The sequence below is a fragment of the Ranitomeya imitator genome, chromosome 5 (assembly GCF_032444005.1).
Source record: "Ranitomeya imitator isolate aRanImi1 chromosome 5, aRanImi1.pri, whole genome shotgun sequence".
NCBI lineage: Eukaryota > Metazoa > Chordata > Amphibia > Anura > Dendrobatidae > Ranitomeya > Ranitomeya imitator.
Genome location: NC_091286.1, coordinates 679,684,172 through 679,706,509, shown reverse-complemented (window position 1 = coordinate 679,706,509; position 22,338 = coordinate 679,684,172). Strand labels below are relative to the sequence as shown.

Genomic DNA, 22,338 nt, shown 5'->3' with positions numbered 1-22,338 from the left:
TAAATGCCGCTGTCAGAGTTTGACAGTGGCATTTAACTAGTTAATAGGCACAGGCGGATCACGATTCCACCTGCGCCTATTGCGCGCACATGTCAGCTGTTCAAAACAGATGACATGTGCCAGCTTTGTCCCGGAGCCCACATCAAAGCAGTTCTACCATCAGATGTAGTATTCAGTCCGATGGCAGAAAGGGGTTAATATGCTTGGATACAGCATTCTGTGAACAGCCGGCTTCTTTATCAATGACCTTTTGTGGCTTATCCTCCTTGTGGAGTTTGGCAGTGACTGCCTTCTGGACATCTGTCAGGTCAGCAGTCTTCCCCATGATTGTGAGCTACTGAAACAGACTAAGGGACTTTTATAAGTGCTCAGGAAGCCTTTGCAGGTGTTTTTTTTTTGTTAATTATACTAATTTACTGAGATAATGACTTTTGGCTTTTCATTGGCTGTAAGCCATAATCATCAACATTAACAGAAACAAGCACGTGAAATAGATCACTCTGTGTGGATTCTCATAGAAAATAATTTTACTAAAGTACATCATTTGAATTAAAAACCATTAAAAATTGGAAATGGAACTCAACGGCAAAAATGATGAGAAAAAGCGCAAACACTGTGCATGATAATGATATGGTACATAAAGTGCAACAATACAAATGATGCAGAATAGTGAACATCCAGTAATAATCCGACAGACAGTTTAAAGAGAGATAGAAAAATTTGACAATATAAATGGAGTAAAGGTGAGTAGAATATCATCAATATTAGTCATAGAAATAATAGGGCCTTTCGAGAATATGGTGTGAAGATTAGGTAAAGTGCACAGTGCAGACAATTCGAGAATGTGGTGTGAAGATTAGGTAAAGTGCACAGTGCAGACAATTCGAGAATGTGGTGTGAAGATTAGGTAAAGTGCACAGTGCAGACAATTCGAGAATATGGTGTGAAGATTAGGTAAAGTGCACAGTGCAGACAATTCGAGAATGTGGTGTGAAGATTAGGTAAAGTGCACAGTGCAGACAATTCGAGAATGTGGTGTGAAGATTAGGTAAAGTGCACAGTGCAGACAATTCGAGAATATGGTGTGAAGATTAGGTAAAGTGCACAGTGCAGACAATTCGAGAATGTGGTGTGAAGATTAGGTAAAGTGCACAGTGCAGACAATTCGAGAATATGGTGTGAAGATTAGGTAAAGTGCACAGTGCAGACAATTCGAGAATGTGGTGTGAAGATTAGGTAAAGTGCACAGTGCAGACAATTCGAGAATGTGGTGTGAAGATTAGGTAAAGTGCACAGTGCAGACAATTCGAGAATGTGGTGTGAAGATTAGGTAAAGTGCACAGTGCAGACAATTTTCAATGAAAAATATAGAGAGGGATAAATCAATCCAGTATCTAATTACATATCAAATCTGTCCGTTTTTCATCTGAAGGCTGAGAATATAAAGGAAAAATTCTTATTTTAAATTATTGAAACACTGTAGTAGGATCAGTGAGATCCAAAGCATTCAAAGGAAAAACAGAGCATAATGTGCACACCATGACCTGAAATGGTTAAATAGACCGCAGTAGCAGCAGAAGATACTGGATTGATTTATCCCTCCCTATATACCCAGCACTCGAACATTTCAGTTCTCGATCATCACTAGCAGGGACAAAAGACTTCCTGATTCTACATAAAGCGGAGAAAAGAGAAGAATTATCTGGGTAGAAAGGCAAAATGAGCAATTGTAAGTACACAGTGCTATATAATATTAAAAGGATAAAAACTTTGATGGGAGGAGGAGGAGGAAGAGGAAGAGGAAAAGGAGGAAGAGGAGTGCTTCTTTCATGGTAACACTTCTGGAGGTCCAAAACATCTCTGGTCATTCCTGGACGTCTAGTTTAATGAAGAGGTCTTGTTGGTCTTATTGCTGGTGGTCTAGTTTAGTTAAAGGAATTCATTACTTACAGAGGGAGCTTATAGTAACATCGGTGGTCTAGTTTAAAGAGGGCGCTCATGGTAACATCCTTGTTTTTTTGGTGAAGGACTTCTTGGTAAGGGTTCACGGTAAACTATCTGGTTTTCTAGTTTAGTGAAGGGTTTCAAAGTAACATCCTAGCTTGAGGAAGAGGTTCTTCGTTCGTAAACTACAATGTCATTTCTCACTATTACTCATAACTTATGGACATCTATGGATGATTTATTTGACTGTGGGGATTGCATGGATTGTTACCAACATCTAGTAAGAATTTCATGTCAATAGCACCTTTAGAAATAGAATTACATAGTAAATTGGTGACGTGTTCAACACTTATTTCTTGTGCTTTGTGCCTTCATTTATATATTTTATTGATATAGATGCCCCCCCAGTGGTAGTCCGTGCTGCCATATTTGCCCCCAGTGATGGACTGTGCTGCCATATTTGCCCCCAGTGATGGACTGTGCTGCCATATTTACCCCCCAGTGTTGGACTGTGCTCCAATATTTACCCTCAGTGATGGACTGTGCTGCCATATTTACCCTCAATGATGGACTGTGCTGCCATATTTACCCTCAGTGATGGACTGTGCTGCCATATTTACCCTCAATGATGGACTGTACTGACATATTTACCCTCAGTGATGGACTGTGCTGCCATATTTACCCTCAGTGATGGACTGTGCTGCCATATTTACCCTCAGTGATGGACTGTGCTGCCATATTTACCCTCAGTGATGGACTGTGCTGCCATATTTACCCTCAGTGATGGACTGTGCGGCCATATTTACCCTCAGTGATGGACTGTGCTGCCATATTTACCCTCAGTGATGGACTGTGCTGACATATTTACCCTCAGTGATGGACTGTGCGGCCATATTTACCCTCAGTGATGGACTGTGCTGCCATATTTACCCTCAGTGATGGACTGTGCTGCCATATTTACCCTCAGTGATGGACTGTGCTGCCATATTTACCCTCAGTGATGGACTGTGCTGCCATATTTACCCTCAGTGATGGACTGTGCTGCCATATTTACCCTCAGTGATGGACTGTGCGGCCATATTTACCCTCAGTGATGGACTGTGCTGCCATATTTACCCTCAGTGATGGACTGTGCTGCCTTATTTCCCCTCAGTGATGGACTGTGCTGCCATATTTACCCTCAGTGATGGACTGTGCTGCCATATTTACCCTCAGTGATGGACTGTGCGGCCATATTTACCCTCAGTGATGGACTGTGCTGCCATATTTACCCTCAGTGATGGACTGTGCTGACATATTTACCCTCAGTGATGGACTGTGCGGCCATATTTACCCTCAGTGATGGACTGTGCTGCCATATTTACCCTCAGTGATGGACTGTGCTGCCATATTTACCCTCAGTGATGGACTGTGCTGCCATATTTACCCTCAGTGATGGACTGTGCTGCCATATTTACCCTCAGTGATGGACTGTGCTGCCATATTTACCCTCAGTGATGGACTGTGCGGCCATATTTACCCTCAGTGATGGACTGTGCTGCCATATTTACCCTCAGTGATGGACTGTGCTGCCTTATTTCCCCTCAGTGATGGACTGTGCTGCCATATTTACCCTCAGTGATGGACTGTGCTGCCATATTTACCCTCAGTGATGGACTGTGCTGCCATATTTACCCTCAGTGATGGACTGTGCTGACATATTTACCCTCAGTGATGGACTGTGCGGCCATATTTACCCTCAGTGATGGACTGTGCTGCCATATTTACCCTCAGTGATGGACTGTGCTGCCATATTTACCCTCAGTGATGGACTGTGCTGCCATATTTACCCTCAGTGATGGACTGTGCTGCCATATTTACCCTCAGTGATGGACTGTGCTGCCATATTTACCCTCAGTGATGGACTGTGCGGCCATATTTACCCTCAGTGATGGACTGTGCTGCCATATTTACCCTCAGTGATGGACTGTGCTGCCTTATTTCCCCTCAGTGATGGACTGTGCTGCCATATTTACCCTCAGTGATGGACTGTGCTGCCATATTTACCCTCAGTGATGGACTGTGCTGCCATATTTACCCTCAGTGATGGACTGTGCTGCCATATTTACCCTCAGTGATGGACTGTGCGGCCATATTTACCCTCAGTGATGGACTGTGCTGCCATATTTACCCTCAGTGATGGACTGTGCTGCCATATTAACCCTCAGTGATGGACTGTGCTGCCATATTTACCCTCAGTGATGGACTGTGCTGCCATATTTACCCTCAGTGATGGACTGTGCGGCCATATTTACCCTCAGTGATGGACTGTGCTGACATATTTACCCTCAGTGATGGACTGTGCTGCCATATTTACCCTCAGTGATGGACTGTGCTGCCATATTTCCCCTCAGTGATGGACTGTGCTGACATATTTACCCTCAGTGATGGACTGTGCTGCCATATTTGCCCTCAGTGATGGACTGTGCGGCCATATTTACCCTCAGTGATGGACTGTGCTGCCTTATTTCCCCTCAGTGATGGACTGTGCTGCCATATTTACCCTCAGTGATGGACTGTGCTGCCATATTTACCCTCAGTGATGGACTGTGCTGCCATATTTACCCTCAGTGATGGACTGTGCGGCCATATTTACCCTCAGTGATGGACTGTGCGGCCATATTTACCCTCAGTGATGGACTGTGCTGCCTTATTTCCCCTCAGTGATGGACTGTGCTGCCATATTAACCCTCAGTGATGGACTGTGCTGCCATATTTCCCCTCAGTGATGGACTGTGCTGCCATATTTACCCTCAGTGATGGACTGTGCTGCCATATTTACCCTCAGTGATGGACTGTGCTGCCATATTTACCCTCAGTGATGGACTGTGCGGCCATATTTACCCTCAGTGATGAACTGTGCGGCCATATTTACCCTCAGTGATGGACTGTGCTGCCTTATTTCCCCTCAGTGATGGACTGTGCTGCCATATTAACCCTCAGTGATGGACTGTGCTGCCATATTTACCCTCAGTGATGGACTGTGCTGCCATATTTACCCTCAGTGATGGACTGTGCGGCCATATTTACCCTCAGTGATGGACTGTGCTGACATATTTACCCTCAGTGATGGACTGTGCTGCCATATTTCCCCTCAGTGATGGACTGTGCTGACATATTTACCCTCAGTGATGGACTGTGCTGCCATATTTACCCTCAGTGATGGACTGTGCGGCCATATTTACCCTCAGTGATGGACTGTGCTGCCTTATTTCCCCTCAGTGATGGACTGTGCTGCCATATTTACCCTCAGTGATGGACTGTGCTGCCATATTTACCCTCAGTGATGGACTGTGCGGCCATATTTACCCTCAGTGATGGACTGTGCTGCCATATTTACCCTCAGTGATGGACTGTGCTGACATATTTACCCTCAGTGATGGACTGTGCTGCCATATTTACCCTCAGTGATGGACTGTGCTGCCATATTTCCCCTCAGTGATGGACTGTGCTGCCATATTTACCCTCAGTGATGGACTGTGCTGCCATATTTACCCTCAGTGATGGACTGTGCAGCCTTATTTCCCCTCAGTGATGGACTGTGCTGCCATATTTACCCTCAGTGATGGACTGTGCTGCCATATTTACCCTCAGTGATGGACTGTGCTGACATATTTACCCTCAGTGATGGACTGTGCGGCCATATTTACCCTCAGTGATGGACTGTGCTGCCTTATTTCCCCTCAGTGATGGACTGTGCTGCCATATTTACCCTCAGTGATGGACTGTGCTGCAATATTTACCCTCAGTGATGGACTGTGCTGCCATATTTACCCTCAGTGATGGACTGTACTGCCATATTTACCCTCAGTGATTGACTGTGCTGCCATATTTACCCTCAGTGATGGACTGTGCTGCCTTATTTCCCCTCAGTGATGGACTGTGCTGACATATTTACCCTCAGTGATGGACTGTGCTGACATATTTACCCTCAGTGATGGACTGTGCGGCCATATTTACCCTCAGTGATGGACTGTGCTGCCTTATTTACCCTCAGTGATGGACTGTGCTGCCATATTTACCCTCAGTGATGGACTGTGCTGCCATATTTACCCTCAGTGATGGACTGTGCTGACATATTTACCCTCAGTGATGGACTGTGCGGCCATATTTACCCTCAGTGATGGACTGTGCTGCCTTATTTCCCCTCAGTGATGGACTGTACTGCCATATTTACCCTCAGTGATTGACTGTACTGCCATATTTACCCTCAGTGATGGACTGTGCTGCCTTATTTCCCCTCAGTGATGGACTGTGCTGCCATATTTACCCTCAGTGATGGACTGTGCTGCCATATTTACCCTCAGTGATGGACTGTGCTGACATATTTACCCTCAGTGATGGACTGTGCGGCCATATTTACCCTCAGTGATGGACTGTGCTGCCTTATTTCCCCTCAGTGATGGACTGTGCTGCCATATTTACCCTCAGTGATGGACTGTGCTGCCATATTTGCCCTCAGTGATGGACTGTGCTGCCATATTTACCCTCAGTGATGGACTGTACTGCCATATTTACCCCCAGTGATGGACTGTGCTGCCATATTTACCCTCAGTGATGGACTGTGCTGCCATATTTACCCTTAGTGATGGACTGTGCTGCCATATTTACCCTCAGTGATGGACTGTGCTGCCATATTTACCCTCAGTGATGGACTGTGCTGCCATATTTACCCTCAGTGATGGACTGTGCTGCAATATTTACCCCCAGTGATGGACTGGGCTACCCTATTTGCCCCCAGTGATTGACTGTGTTAATATATTCTATTTACATTATTTTAATGTCCTGACATCTTTCCCTGAAATGTTGTATTTCTTATGATGATTCTTTTTTATACACTTCCTACAGTTCTCAACAGCGGAGACTCCGGAGATTCGTGGCGTTGTCCCTTCTTATGGGGTTTCTGGTAAGAACGTTATCACCACACTAAACTGCATGTTGTCGTGAGACGACAATTTGGCAATAATTCTATTTTCCAGAGTGGAAACTATAAGAATTCAGGAACACTAAGCCTGGAAAAAGCACTGGATATTATCCCAGCTCCTCCTGCTTTGTCCTCTTCTACATATTGATTTTGTTAATATTACGATCAAATCTGAGAAATATTGAAATACATATTCTCCGTGTATCCCAGGAGCTCAGCCGTGCTCACTAGTAAGTCAACTGGCTGCAGCAGGAGCCTCTCCCCTTTTGCTCTTTCTGCCTTCTTAGCAGTTTCCCCCTGAAAATGAAGAAGATCAATAGTTATTTTTCAAATTCTGATTCTGACATAGCTGGTTTATTTCTGGAGCATGCAGATAGCCCTCCAGACTGACGCACAGACGGGGTTCGCTGTTTACTTCTAGGTTTAGTGTTCCTTTGGAGCTACGGTCCGGTATATGGACCTGCGGCACTTCTAGTTTGGTTGTATGGCATCTTATATTTAGTAGTTTTTTCACTCTTTATGCTGTAGGGGGCATCATTGAGCTGACTGGCAGGATCATGACCAGCAATTATGAAGACTATGATTTTAATGTGGACTTCATTGATGGGTATGTACTGTGAGAATGTGAAGTATACACAGTGGAACGAAATAAAAAGGGAGGTCCGAGGGGTCAGTGGGTGCTCTCGTCTGCTGACCCGAGACCTCATGGACCAGGGTTCATCCCACTGTACGCCCGCTCTCCTTTTACCGGTGGCAATACTTTATTGAACCACCAAACAAACAATAACATATAGAACAGTCCCGGCAAATACCCAAGATGGTGCAAAATTAGAGTCTCATCCTTCCGCTGGCTCTCCGGGATTAGAGCAGCTGCGAGTTCGGGGTGTCCTGGGCCGACTACCCCCACCAATGGCACCTCATCTTTGGGGGGCACTCACAAAGAGGAAGTAATGACAAGCTTAAGAAGCTTATAATACATTGAGGCACATGGCCAGGTGACTAGATGGTCCAACCCAGCTTCTCCAAACTTCTCCATTGAGCTAAGGGACCAGAGGGTCCTAACCTGGTTTCTCCAAATGTATCCACAGGGGTCCGGTGACCAGAGGGTCCCAATAATATTAATAATGACTAGATTGCTTCTTACAATTTAACTATGTAATTAATAATGGGAGAGTCTTATAGATGATTCTCTATTACTAACCCCGGGGCTTGATGTCAGCGGCCATAAAACAGCTGACATCAACCCCAATCCTATTACCCCACTTGTTACCACACCAGGGCAAGTGGGAAGAGCTGGAAAAAGCACCAGAATTGGCGCATAGAATAGACGCATTTTTTCTGGGTTGGCTGTGGGCTGTTATTTTTAAGCAAGGGAGGGACAATATTAATGGCCTTTTCCCAGTCTGAGAATCACATCCCCAGCTCTCTGTTTTAGCTTGGCTGGTTATCAAAAATGGGGAGAACCCTATGACTTTTTTATTTATTTATTTAAACAATTTTAAAAAACGGAATGGGAACCCTCTATTCTTGATAACCAGCCATGATAAAGCTCACAGCCTCAGCTGTTGATTTTGTTTGCCTGCACTGGTTATCAAAATTAGAAGAGAACCCACGTCATTTTGAAAAAAAAAAGTATTTATAGCACTGGCTGATGAATACTCTCATATATATATATATATATATATATATATATATATGTGTCTTTATTCATTTTTATTGTGTTTTATACTATGTATATATATATATATATATATATATATATATATATATATAAATATATACATATCATAAAGCACAATTAAACAATTAAAAAATAGATATATATAGATATATATTTTATTTTTTAGTATTTTTATATATTTTTTAAATTGTTTTTCTTCTGTTTTTTTGTTTTAGTTTTAGTTTTTTTTTCTCTATTTGATTATGTGGATGTCCATCTTGCCTGAGCTGACATCATATCGTAATACTTTTCAGCACCCAAATTTAAATAGGAAATTGTAGCCTGAAAATAACTCATGGACTCGTAGGGAAGAGTGTTTGGGCATGCTCTATGTCCTGTGCAGAGGTCACTGTGCAGGGAGAGAGGCAGGAAGTGATAATTTATTGGTAAAGGTGGATTCACAGATACAATGCTCAATCCTACAGATAAGATAATAGGAATGTGCAGGACAATGTTCATAGCTGATCTGTATTTTTTTAATATCATTTTAAGTTTACTTTGTTTTTCATGCACTTAGTTTTTTTTTAATTATTATTGTTTTTGGACACAGTCCTATAATTATGACATCTGACCAAGACGGATGGAAGTCAGTGTGCTCGATGGCTGACAAGATCTCTAAAACCATGTAAGTTAATGACTGAACTCTGCAAAAGTCTAAATCCCTATTGTTTGTTTCATGATGTCTTTTATCTTGTTGTCGCCCCCTACAGTCAAATTACATGTGAAGTAGAAAATTTCAGAAGGTTTGTACTGTTGCAATAATATAAGGGAGACCAAAGTAGACAAGTCTTCCCCTTTTAGCCAACTCTTAAAGGGCTTCTCCACCTATAGGCAATTTATTTTAACCTAAATACATTTATTTGGGGAATAAAAATATTTTCTCCAATTGGGTTTCATAAAAAAGTTGAACCATTTAGCTTTATTTCCATACTTGGAAGTGGTTTTTGTCCATACATCAGCTGAGGGGAGCTCAGAAAAAAATCTCCCCCATCAGACTGTCAGAACAAGCTCGCTGATGGATCCTCAGTTGACTCATTCTGCAGCCCAGAATAGACAGTACACAGCAAAGGCTAAGGAAAGTAAATTGGGCAGCATTTTTAATTGAACCCAATTGCAAAAATGAATTATAGCCCCAAATACATGCATGTAAGTGAAAAAAAATATCCCCAGCTGTGAAAAATAACTGTAAATTCTGCATTTTTTTGGACTTCCTGGCCACCAGCAGAGGGAGCCGAGGAGCTCACTGCATATGGTTTATATACTAAATACAATATATACATTGCACCCTGATTATCTGCCTCTTCCTTCCCAGTTACCCCATACATGTGAATGGTGACACTGGAAGCCTCCGATGCAAAACAGTGGGGAGCTACATTGGTGAGTAATTAGCCGCATGGCTGTCAAATAATATATCAAAACCGTACACATCTGTTAATATTTCTTACCTGTTATATTCTACTTGTTTGTAATGTGCAAACCGATGTAACAAAACTTTTATTGGTGTAGATTTTGCAAAGTCCAGTAAAGTTTCCATAAAATTGTTGCAAAAACAACGCCCATTGTTGAAAAGGATGGAAAAGCTGTAGTAATAATAATAATAATAATAATGCTAATAATAATAATAATGCTAAAAAATATTATTATTATTATTATTATTATTAATGGTAAAAATAATAATAACAATGCTAGTAATACTACTACTACCAATATTAATAAAATATTGCTAATAATAATAGTAATAATAATAATAATAGTAAAAATAATTATAGTAATAATAATATTCTTATTACTAATAATAATACTATCAATGTAAAAATAATAATAATAATAATAATGTAAATAGTAATAATAATAATATTGCTAAAAACAATAATATAAATTATAATGGCCTTATGTAATGCTAACATTTCCTAATAATAATATTAATAATAATGCTAAAATAATTAAAGTAATGATATTGTTGGTTAATAATAATACTACTACTACTAATAATACTATTGTTAATGTTAATAATACCAATAATATTGCAAATAATAATAATATTAAAATAATAATAATAATATTGATAATGATAATAATAATAATGATAATAATAATAAGATTGCTAAAAATCATAATAAAAATTATAATGGTCTTATGTAATATTAACATTTATTTACACTGTAGACAGAAATTATGCAAATTTGGCTGTTTCAGATTTTACAGATTTTTTTTTATGTTATGGCAGTCCAAAATTCACTGAATTTATACGAAGTAGGCACTTAAGAAATAATCATAATTCAATCCAACTATTTTTTTTAGATAGTTTTAGGCTGTGTGCACACGATGCAGATTTGGTGCAGAATTTTCTGCATAAAATCTGCACTAAATCTGCATCTCCTGGCAGAATCCGCAGGTGCGTTTTTTATGCATTTTTTGAGCGTTTTTTGTGCGTTTTTGATGCGTTTTTTTACCAATGGATTTCTATTATGGAGGGTGCAGAAACGCTGTAGAACTGCACAAAAGAAGTGACATGCACTTCTTTCAAATCTGCAGCGTTTCTGCGCAGATTTTTCCGCACCATGTGCACAGCTTTTTTTTTTCACATTGATTTACATTGTACTGTAAATCACAGTGCAGTTCTGCAGCGTTTCTGCTGCAGAAAAATCTGCTGCAGTTCTGCACTAAATCTGCATCGTGTGCACATACCCTTAACCTCTAAAACTACTTAAAAGAATATTCATGAGCTTGGAATTTTCCATTTTTGCGGTTTCGTTTTTTTTTTTGCTCCCCTTCTTCCCAGAGCCAAAACTTTTTTACATTTTTCCATCAATGTGGCCATGTGAGGTCTTGTTTTTTTGCAGGACAAGTTGTACTTTTGAATGACATAGTTGATTTCACCATATCTTGTACTGGAAAACGGGAAAAAAATTGCAAGTGCGATAAAATTGCAAAAAAAAAGTGCAATTCAACAATTTTTTCTGGGTTTTTTATTTAGCAGGTTCAGGCTCAATCTGATCCGCCATTATGATTCTCCATGTCAATACGAATGCGTAGACAACAAACATGTATAGATTCTTTTATATTTAAGTGGTGGAAAAAAAATCCCAAATTTAGTTTAACCCCTTTACCCCCAAGGGTGGTTTGCACGTTAATGACCAGGCCAATTTTTACAATTCTGACCACTGTCCCTTTATGAGGTTATAACTCCGAAACGCTTCAACGGATCTTAGCGATTCTGAGATTGTTTTCTTGTAACATATTGTACTTCATGATAGTGCTAAAATTTCTTCGATATAACTTGCGTTTATTTGTGAAAAAAACGGAAATTTGGCGAAAATTTTGAAAATTTCACAATTTTCCAACTTTGAATTTTTATTCTGTTAAACCAGAGAGTTATGTGACACAATATAGTTAATAAATAACATTTCCCACATGTCTACTTTACATCAGCACAATTTTTGAAACAAACTTTTTTTTTTCAAGGAAGTTATAAGGGTTAAAATTTGACCAGCAATTTCTCATTTTTACAACCAAATTTACAAAACCATTTTTTTTAGGGACCACCTCACATTTGAAGTCATTTTGAAGGGTCTATATGGCAGAAAATACCCAAAAGCGACACCATTCTAAAAACTGCACCCCTCAAGGTGCTCAAAACCACATTCAAGAAGTTTATTAACCCTTCAGGTGATTCACAGCAGCAGAAGCAACATGGAAGGAAAAAATTAACATTTTACTTTTTAGTCACAAAAATGATCTTTCAGCAATAATCTTTTTAATTTCCCAAGGGTAAAAAGAGAAAATGGACCTCAAAAGTTGTTGTCCAATTTATCCTGAGTACGCTGATACCCCACATGTGAGGGGGAACCACTTTTTGGGCGCATGGCAGGGCTCAGAAGGAAAGGAGCGCCGTTTGACTTTTTCAAGCTAAATTTGGCTGGAATTGAGATCGGACGCCATGTCGCGTTTGGCGACCCCCTGATGTGCCTAAACAGTGGAAACCCCCCACAAGTGACCCTATTTTGGAAACTAAACCCCCTAAGGAACTTATCTAGATGTGTCATGAGCACTTTTATCCCCCAAGTGCTTCACGAAAGTTTATAACGCCCGGGCGTGAAAAAAAAAAATCCTATTTTTTCCACAAACATGATCGTTTAGTCCCCAATTTTTTATTTTCTCAAGGGTAAAAGGAGAAATTGGACCCCAAAAGTTGTTGTCCAATTTGTCCTGAGTACGCTGATACCCCATATGTGGGGGGGACCACTGTTTGGGCGCATGGCAGGGCTCAGAAGGAAAGGAGCGCCGTTTGACTTTTTCAAGCTAAATTTGGCTGGAATTGAGATCGGACGCCATGTCGCGTTTGGCGACCCCCTGATGTGCCTAAGCAGTGGAAACCTCCCACAAATGACCCCATTTTGGAAACTAGACCCCCTAAGGAACTTATCTAGATGTGTCATGAGCACTTTTATCCCCCAAGTGCTTCACGAAAGTTTATAACGCCCGGGCGTGAAAAAAAAAATTCCTATTTTTTCCACAAACATGATCGTTTAGTCCCCAATTTTTTATTTTCTCAAGGGTAAAAGGAGAAATTGGACCCCAAAAGTTGTTGTCCAATTTGTCCTGAGTACGCTGATACCCCATATGTGGGGGGGACCACTGTTTGGGCGCATGGCAGGGCTCAGAAGGAGAGGAGCGCCGTTTGACTTTTTCAAGCTAAATTTGGCTGGAATTGAGATCGGACGCCATGTCGCGTTTGGCGACCCCCTGATGTGCCTAAACAGTGGAAACCCCCCACAAATGACCCCATTTTGGAAACTAGACCCCCTAAGGAACTTATCTAGATGTGTCATGAGCACTTTTATCCCCCAAGTGCTTCACGAAAGTTTATAACGCCCGGGCGTGAAAAAAAAAATTCCTATTTTTTCCACAAACATGATCGTTTAGTCCCCAATTTTTTATTTTCTCAAGGGTAAAAGGAGAAATTGGACCCCAAAAGTTGTTGTCCAATTTGTCCTGAGTACGCTGATACCCCATATGTGGGGGGGACCACTGTTTGGGCGCATGGCAGGGCTCAGAAGGAAAGGAGCGCCGTTTGACTTTTTCAAGCTAAATTTGGCTGGAATTGAGATCGGACGCCATGTCGCGTTTGGCGACCCCCTGATGTGCCTAAACAGTGGAAACCCCCCACAAATGACCCCATTTTGGAAACTAGACCCCCTAAGGAACTTATCTAGATGTGTCATGAGCACTTTTATCCCCCAAGTGCTTCACGAAAGTTTATAACGCCCGGGCGTGAAAAAAAAAATTCCTATTTTTTCCACAAACATGATCGTTTAGTCCCCAATTTTTTATTTTCTCAAGGGTAAAAGGAGAAATTGGACCCCAAAAGTTGTTGTCCAATTTGTCCTGAGTACGCTGATGCCCCATATGTGGGGGGGGACCACTGTTTGGGCGCATGGCAGGGCTCAGAAGGAAAGGAGCGCCGTTTGACTTTTTCAAGCTAACTTTGGCTGGAATTGAGATCGGACGCCATGTCGCGTTTGGCGACCCCCTGATGTGCCTAAACAGTGGAAACCCCCCACAAGTGACCACATTTTGGAAACTAGACCCCCTAAGGAACTTATCTAGATGTGTCATGAGCACTTTTATCCCCCAAGTGCTTCACGAAAGTTTATAACGCCCGGGCGTGAAAAAAAAAATTCCTATTTTTTTCCACAAACATGATCGTTTAGTCCCCAATTTTTTATTTTCTCAAGGGTAAAAGGAGAAATTGGACCCCAAAAGTTGTTGTCCAATTTGTCCTGAGTACGCTGATACCCCATATATGGGGGGGACCACTGTTTGGGCGCATGGCAGGGCTCAGAAGGAAAGGAGCGCCGTTTGACTTTTTCAAGCTAAATTTGGCTGGAATTGAGATCGGACGCCATGTCGCGTTTGGCGACCCCCTGATGTGCCTAAACAGTGGAAACCCCCCACAAATGACCCCATTTTGGAAACTAGACCCCCTAAGGAACTTATCTAGATGTGTCATGAGCACTTTTATCCCCCAAGTGCTTCACGAAAGTTTATAACGCCCGGGCGTGAAAAAAAAAATTCCTATTTTTTCCACAAACATGATCGTTTAGTCCCCAATTTTTTATTTTCTCAAGGGTAAAAGGAGAAATTGGACCCCAAAAGTTGTTGTCCAATTTGTCCTGAGTACGCTGATGCCCCATATGTGGGGGGGGACCACTGTTTGGGCGCATGGCAGGGCTCAGAAGGAAAGGAGCGCCGTTTGACTTATTCAAGCTAACTTTGGCTGGAATTGAGATCGGACGCCATGTCGCGTTTGGCGACCCCCTGATGTGCCTAAACAGTGGAAACCCCCCACAAGTGACCCCATTTTGGAAACTAGACCCCCTAAGGAACTTATCTAGATGTGTCATGAGCACTTTTATCCCCCAAGTGCTTCACGAAAGTTTATAACGCCCGGGCGTGAAAAAAAAAATTCCTATTTTTTTCCACAAACATGATCGTTTAGTCCCCAATTTTTTATTTTCTCAAGGGTAAAAGGAGAAATTGGACCCCAAAAGTTGTTGTCCAATTTGTCCTGAGTACGCTGATACCCCATATTTGGGGGGAACCACTGTTTGGGCGCATGGCAGGGCTCAGAAGGAAAGGAGCGCCGTTTGACTTTTTCAAGCTAACTTTGGCTGGAATTGAGATCGGACGCCATGTCGCGTTTGGAGAGCCCATGATGTGCCTAAACAGTGGAAACCCCCCACAAGTGACCCCATTTTGGAAACTAGACCCTCTAAGGAACTTATCTAGTTGTGTGGTGAGAATTTTAAACCCCCACGTGCTTCACTAAAGTATATAATGCCCAGGCGTGAAAATAAAAAATCCTATTTTTTCCTACAAAAATGATATTTTAGTCCCCAATTTTTAATTTTCCCAAGGGTACCAGGAGAAATTGGACCCCAAAAGTTGTTGTCCAATTTGTCCTGAGTACGCTGATACCCCATATGTGGGGGGGGGACCACTGTTTGGGCGCATGGCAGGGCTCAGAAGGAAAGGAGCGCCGTTTGACTTTTTCAAGCTAACTTTGGCTGGAATTGAGATCGGACGCCATGTCGCGTTTGTCGACCCCCTGATGTGCCTAAACAGTGGAAACCCCCCACAAGTGACCCCATTTTGGAAACTAGACCCCCTAAGGAACTTATCTAGATGTGTCATGAGCACTTTTATCCCCCAAGTGCTTCACGAAAGTTTATAACGCCCGGGCGTGAAAAAAAAAATTCCTATTTTTTTCCACAAACATGATCGTTTAGTCCCCAATTTTTTATTTTCTCAAGGGTAAAAGGAGAAATTGGACCCCAAAAGTTGTTGTCCAATTTGTCCTGAGTACGCTGATACCCCATATTTGGGGGGAACCACTGTTTGGGCGCATGGCTGGGCTCAGAAGGAAAGGAGCGCCGTTTGACTTTTTCAAGCTAACTTTGGCTGGAATTGAGATCGGACGCCATGTCGCGTTTGGAGAGCCCATGATGTGCCTAAACAGTGGAAACAGCCCACAAGTGACCCCATTTTGGAAGCTAGACCCTCTAAGGAACTTATCTAGTTGTGTGGTGAGAATTTTGAACCCCCACGTGCTTCACTAAAGTATATAATGCCCAGGCGTGAAAATAAAAAATCCTATTTTTTCCTACAAAAATGATATTTTAGTCCCCAATTTTTAATTTTCCCAAGGGTACCAGGAGAAATTGGACCCCAAAAGTTGTTGTCCAATTTGTCCTGAGTACGCTGATACCCCATATGTGGGGATGAACTACTGTTTGGGCACACGTTGGGGCTCGAAAGGGAAGTAGTGACGTTTTGGAATGCAGACTTTGATGGAATGTTCTGCTGGCATCATGTTCCATTTGCAGAGCCCCTGGTGTGACTAAACAGTAGAAACCCCCCACAAGTGACCCCATTTTGGAAACTGTACCCCCTAAGGAACTTATCTAGTTGTGTGGTGAGAATTTTGAACCCCCACGTGCTTCACTAAAGTTTATAATGCCCAGGTGTGAAAATAAAAAATCCTATTTTTTCCCACAAAAATGATATTTTAGTCCCCAATTTTTAATTTTCCCAAGGGTACCAGGAGAAATTGGACCCCAAAAGTTGTTGTCCAATTTGTCCTGAGTACGCTGATACCCCATATGTGGGGAGGAACTACTGTTTGGGCACACGTTGGGGCTCGAAAGGGAAGTAGTGACGTTTTGGAATGCAGACTTTGATGGAATGTTCTGCTGGCATCATGTTCCATTTGCAGAGCCCCTGATGTGACTAAACAGTAGAAACCCCCCACAAGTGACCCCACTTTGGAAACTGTACCCCCTAAGGAACTTATCTAGGTGTTTGGTGAGAAATTTGAACCCCCACGTGCTTCACTAAAGTTTATAATGCCCAGGTGTGAAAATAAAAAATCCTATTTTTTCCCACAAAAATGATATTTTAGTCCCCAATTTTTAATTTTCCCAAGGGTACCAGGAGAAATTGGACCCCAAAAGTTGTTGTCCAATTTGTCCTGAGTACGCTGATACCCCATATGTGGGGAGGAACTACTGTTTGGGCACACGTTGGGGCTCGAAAGGGAAGTAGTGACGTTTTGGAATGCAGACTTTGATGGAATGTTCTGCTGGCATCATGTTCCATTTGCAGAGCCCCTGATGTGACTAAACAGTAGAAACCCCCCACAAGTGACCCCATTTTGGAAACTGTACCCCCTAAGGAACTTATCTAGGTGTTTGGTGAGAAATTTGAACCCCCACGTGCTTCACTAAAGTTTATAATGCCCAGGCGTGAAAATAAAAAATCCTATTTTTTCCCACAAAAATGATATTTTAGTCCCCAATTTTTAATTTTCCCAAAGGTAACAGGAGAAATTGGACATCAAAAGTTGTTGTCCAAATTGTCCTGATTACGCTGGTACGCCATATGTGGGAAAAACTGTTTAGGCACACGTTGGGGCTCGAAAGGGAAGTTGTGACGTTTTGGAATGCAGAAATTGTCTGCGGTCGTCATGTTCCGTTTGCAGAGCCCCTGATGTGCCTAAACAGTAAAAAAAACCCACAAGTGACATCATTTTGGAACCTAGACCCCCCCCAAGGAACTTATCTAGATGTGCCCCCTTTTTGGAACTAATGTACGCTTTCTTGTAAAGTAAATTAGTAGTGCATGGAGGTGTGGTACAATCTGAAGCAATCCTTCATACACAGGCCAGGTTTTTCGGGGCAGGTGTCGCATTGATAAATGGTGTCCTTGCGTATTCCCCTTTTGTAACACACTCGGCACCTTTTTTGCGGCTTACCTTTTCTGCCGGTTGGCGGGACCACCCCCGGAAAATGCTGGCCTGGTACGATACGAGCACCTTCAGTTCCGGAAGTACTGGGGCCCTCTCCTTCCGGAGTACCAAATATCAGGGCCTTAACCACTACCTCCTGGAACTGAAGGTACGACGTATCGGTGTGGCGTGCACATCGTAACAGCAGGAAAGCGTTGAGCATTGCCATTTGTACGATGTGGACGGCCAACTTTTTGTACCACACCTTGGCCTTTCTCAAAGCACTGTATGGTTGGAGGAGTTGATCAGAGAGATCAACCCCCCCCATGCTTTTGTTGTAGCCCAGTACACAGTCCGGTTTGCAGACCTGTGTAGAGGTACCCCGTACAGTGCTGAGGGCTCTGCCATCACCATGTATGGTGGTCAAGAGAAGGACATCCCTCTTGTCCTTGTACTTGACCACCAGCAGGTGGTCGCTACATTGGGCCTTGCTCTCACCTTTTCTGAGCATCTGCCGAAGTAGCGTCTTTGGGAGGCCTCTCTGATTTTTGCGCACAGTACCGCAGGCTGCGGTACCTCGCGCAGAGAGGGATTTGTAGAGTGGGATGCTGGTATAAAAGTTATCAGTATAGAGGTGATAACCTTTATCCAGCAGTGGGTGCACCAAATCCCACACGATCTTCCCACTCACTCCCAGGACAGGAGGACACTCAGGGGGTTCAATCCTGCTGTCCTTCCCTTCATACACTCTAAACCTGTGGATGTACCCTGAGGTACTCTCACACAGCTTGTAGAGTTTGATTCCGTACCTGGCCCTTTTGTTGGGCAGGTATTGACGGAATCCGAGCCGCCCCTTAAAATGGACCAAGGACTCATCCACGCAGATGTCCCTTTTGGGCACGTACACTTCAGAAAACTTTTTGTTGAAGTGTTCGATGACCGGCCGAACTTTGAACAGACGGTCAAAGTTGGGGTCATCTCGTGCGGGACACTGTGCATTATCGGAATAATGCAGGAATTTATGGATGGCCTCAAAACGTCTCCGAACCATGGCCATTCGGAATACTGGAGTGTTATATAAAACATCTACACTCCAATATTGCCGCATTTCTGGCTTCTTCACGATCCCCATGTGGAGGACCAGGCCCCAAAACTGCATCATTTCAACTGCGTCTACAGGAGACCAGTTGGAAAATGATGTACCGGGGTTTTGCTCCAAAAATTGACGAGCATACAAATTAGTTTGCTCCACCATGAGGTTAATAAAATCCTCAGAGAAAAAGACTTTGAAAAAGTCTGTTTCTGTGAGGCCCGTGGTGTCAAACTTGATTCCTGATTCTGCCACAAAATCAGGAATCAGTGGCTCGTAATTTTCGGGGGGCGAGGTCCATGTGGGTTCCGCAGTGGGGAGCGCTGGTTCAGGAGTGGTGGGGGCTGCCTCATCTTCTGTCCTGGGGCGTCTGCGTGGTGGTTCCGCAGGACCCGAGGAGGAAGAGGAGGAGGAGGAGGAAGAGGATGAAGAATCAGAAAAGTGAAGAAAAGTGGGATCCTCTCCCTCACTATCAGTGTCGGAGGCAAGGAAAGCATATGCCTCCTCCAATGAATAGCGCTGTTGGGACGAACGGGACGAGCGGGACATTTTTGTGTGAATATGGTGATTGGGTGCACTTTATTGATAACTGTATGTGTATGTGTGGGGGGATAGTGATTTGTGCAAACTTATCTGAAAAGAAAATGCTAAAAGGAGAAGAAAAACCTGTAAAAAAAAAAAAAAAGGCAGGCACAAACTCTGATAAGAGAACTGCGTCACTTATCAAAGTTTGGCGGCTGCGGGATGTGTGTACGGAGGTTGCGCAAAAAGGCTGAAGGGAAAAAAGCGAGCGCGAGCGTTGATCGGTGAACTGCGTCACCAATCAACGTTCGGCGGCTGTTAAATGGGCGCACGGAAGGAGGTGCAAAGGGGAGTAAAAAGAGGGGGAAGGGAGATGGGGGTGGAAGTGGGGATTGGGCAGGGATCAGTGATCAAAACGTACGGTTGTAGTCAGGTGGCGCAAAAGGGGGGTGAAAAAAAAAAAAGGAAAACGGCAGGCACAAACTCTGATAAGTGAACTGCGTCACTTATCAAACTTTGGCGGCTGCGGAATGTGTGTACGGAGTTGGCGCAACGGGGGTGAGGGAAAAAAAGCGAGCGCGAGCGTTGATCGGTGAACTGCGTCACCAATCAACGTTCGGCGGCTGTTAAATGGGCGCACGGAAGGAGGTGCAAAGGGGGGTAAAAAGAGGGGGAAGGGAGATGGGGGTGGAAGTGGGGATTGGGCAGGGATCAGTGATCAAAACGTACGGTTGTAGTCAGGTGGCGCAAAAGGGGGGTGAAAAAAAAAAAAGGAAAACGGCAGGCACAAACTCTGATAAGTGAACTGCGTCACTTATCAAACTTTGGCGGCTGCGGAATGTGTGTACGGAGTTGGCGCAACGGGGGTGAGGGAAAAAAAGCGAGCGCGAGCGTTGATCGGTGAACTGCGTCACCAATCAACGTTCGGCGGCTGTTAAATGGGCGCACGGAAGGAGGTGCAAAGGGGGGTAAAAAGAGGGGGAAGGGAGATGGGGGTGGAAGTGGGGATTGGGCAGGGATCAGTGATCAAAACGTACGGTTGTAGTCAGGTGGCGCAAAAGGGGGGTGAAAAAAAAAAAAAGGAAAACGGCAGGCACAAACTCTGATAAGTGAACTGCGTCACTTATCAAACTTTGGCGGCTGCGGAATGTGTGTACGGAGTTGGCGCAACGGGGGTGAGGGAAAAAAAGCGAGCGTTGATCGGTGAACTACGTCACCAATCAACGTTCGACGGCTGTTAAATGGGCGCACGGAAGGAGGTGCAAAGGGGGGTAAAAAGAGGGGGAAGGGAGATGGGGGTGGAAGTGGGGATTGGGCAGGGATCAGTGATCAAAACGTACGGTTGTAGTCAGGTGGCGCAAAAGGGGGGTGAAAAAAAAAAAAGGAAAACGGCAGGCACAAACTCTGATAAGTGAACTGCGTCACTTATCAAACTTTGGCGGCTGCGGAATGTGTGTACGGAGTTGGCGCAACGGGGGCGAGGGAAAAAAAGCGAGCGCGAGCGTTGATCAGTGAACTGCGTCACTAATCAACGTTCGGCGGCTGTTAAATGGGCGCACGGAAGGAGGTGCAAAGGGGGGTAAAAAGAGGGGGAAGGGAGATGGGGGTGGAAGTGGGGATTGGGCAGGGATCAGTGATCAAAACGTACGGTTGTAGTCAGGTGGCGCAAAAGGGGGGTGAAAAAAAAAAAAGGAAAACGGCAGGCACAAACTCTGATAAGTGAACTGCGTCACTTATCAAACTTTGGCGGCTGCGGAATGTGTGTACGGAGTTGGCGCAACGGGGGTGAGGGAAAAAAAGCGAGCGCGAGCGTTGATCGGTGAACTACGTCACCAATCAACGTTCGGCGGCTGTTAAATGGGCGCACGGAAGGAGGTGCAAAGGGGGTAAAAAGAGGGGGAAGGGAGATGGGGGTGGAAGTGGGGATTGGGCAGGGATCAGTGATCAAAACGTACGGTTGTAGTCAGGTGGCGCAAAAGGGGGGTGAAAAAAAAAAAAAGGAAAACGGCAGGCACAAACTCTGATAAGTGAACTGCGTCACTTATCAAACTTTGGCGGCTGCGGAATGTGTGTACGGAGTTGGCGCAACGGGGGCGAGGGAAAAAAAGCGAGCGCGAGCGTTGATCGGTGAACTGCGTCACCAATCAACGCTCGGCGGCTACTAAATGTGCGCACGGAGGCGGCACAAATGGGGGTGGAGGGGGTAAAAAGAGGGGGAAGGGGGGATTGGGGTGGATGAACGGGGATTGGGGTGGATGAACGGGGATTGGGGTGGATGAACGGGGATTGGGCAGGGATCAGGGATAAAACTTACGTTTAGTTGTCTTCTTTCTTTAGCAGGGATTGTGGTGCTACAGGCTGCTGTGGCACCACAATACCCAGCACGGCAGGGAGATCCAGGCACAAAATCCAGCAGGGAGATCCAGCAGTATGACCGCTCTGTAGGAATCCTCAGCTAGAATGAGGACCCTGCAGAGCGGTCATACACAGGTCAGGCAGGTGACACAGACAGGTCACAGAGCGGTCATGCTGCTGCTGTGACCTGTCATTGGTGGGATCGACCATAACATCGATCCCACCAATCAGAGCTTTCCTGGTGACCTGGCTGTGACCTGCCTAGGATCGGATCTGTTCGCGCCATCCTAGGCAGGTCACAGCCAGGTCACCTGCAGGGCACAGAGCGGTCACAGCGTGATCGCCGCTGCGCCCTGTGATTGGCGCGATCGACGATGACATCGATCGCGCCAATCGGCTCCTGCAGGCCCTGCTGGGCCTGCACTGTGTCCTATCCTAGGATCGGTGCTATTAGA

At 44.0% G+C, this 22,338-nt stretch overlaps 1 protein-coding gene across 1 annotated transcript in view; it reads left to right on the top strand.

Moving 5' to 3' along the window:
- The window catches only part of PKHD1 (PKHD1 ciliary IPT domain containing fibrocystin/polyductin), a 918,515-nt gene that overhangs the window by 11,407 nt on the left and 884,770 nt on the right, over window positions 1-22,338 (top strand). The window contains exons 5-8 of the mRNA XM_069726855.1: window positions 6,832-6,889; window positions 7,436-7,514; window positions 9,178-9,252; window positions 9,940-10,004. Of these exons, the coding sequence (XP_069582956.1) occupies window positions 6,832-6,889; window positions 7,436-7,514; window positions 9,178-9,252; window positions 9,940-10,004 (277 nt within the window). The remainder of the gene's footprint in view (window positions 1-6,831; window positions 6,890-7,435; window positions 7,515-9,177; window positions 9,253-9,939; window positions 10,005-22,338) is intronic.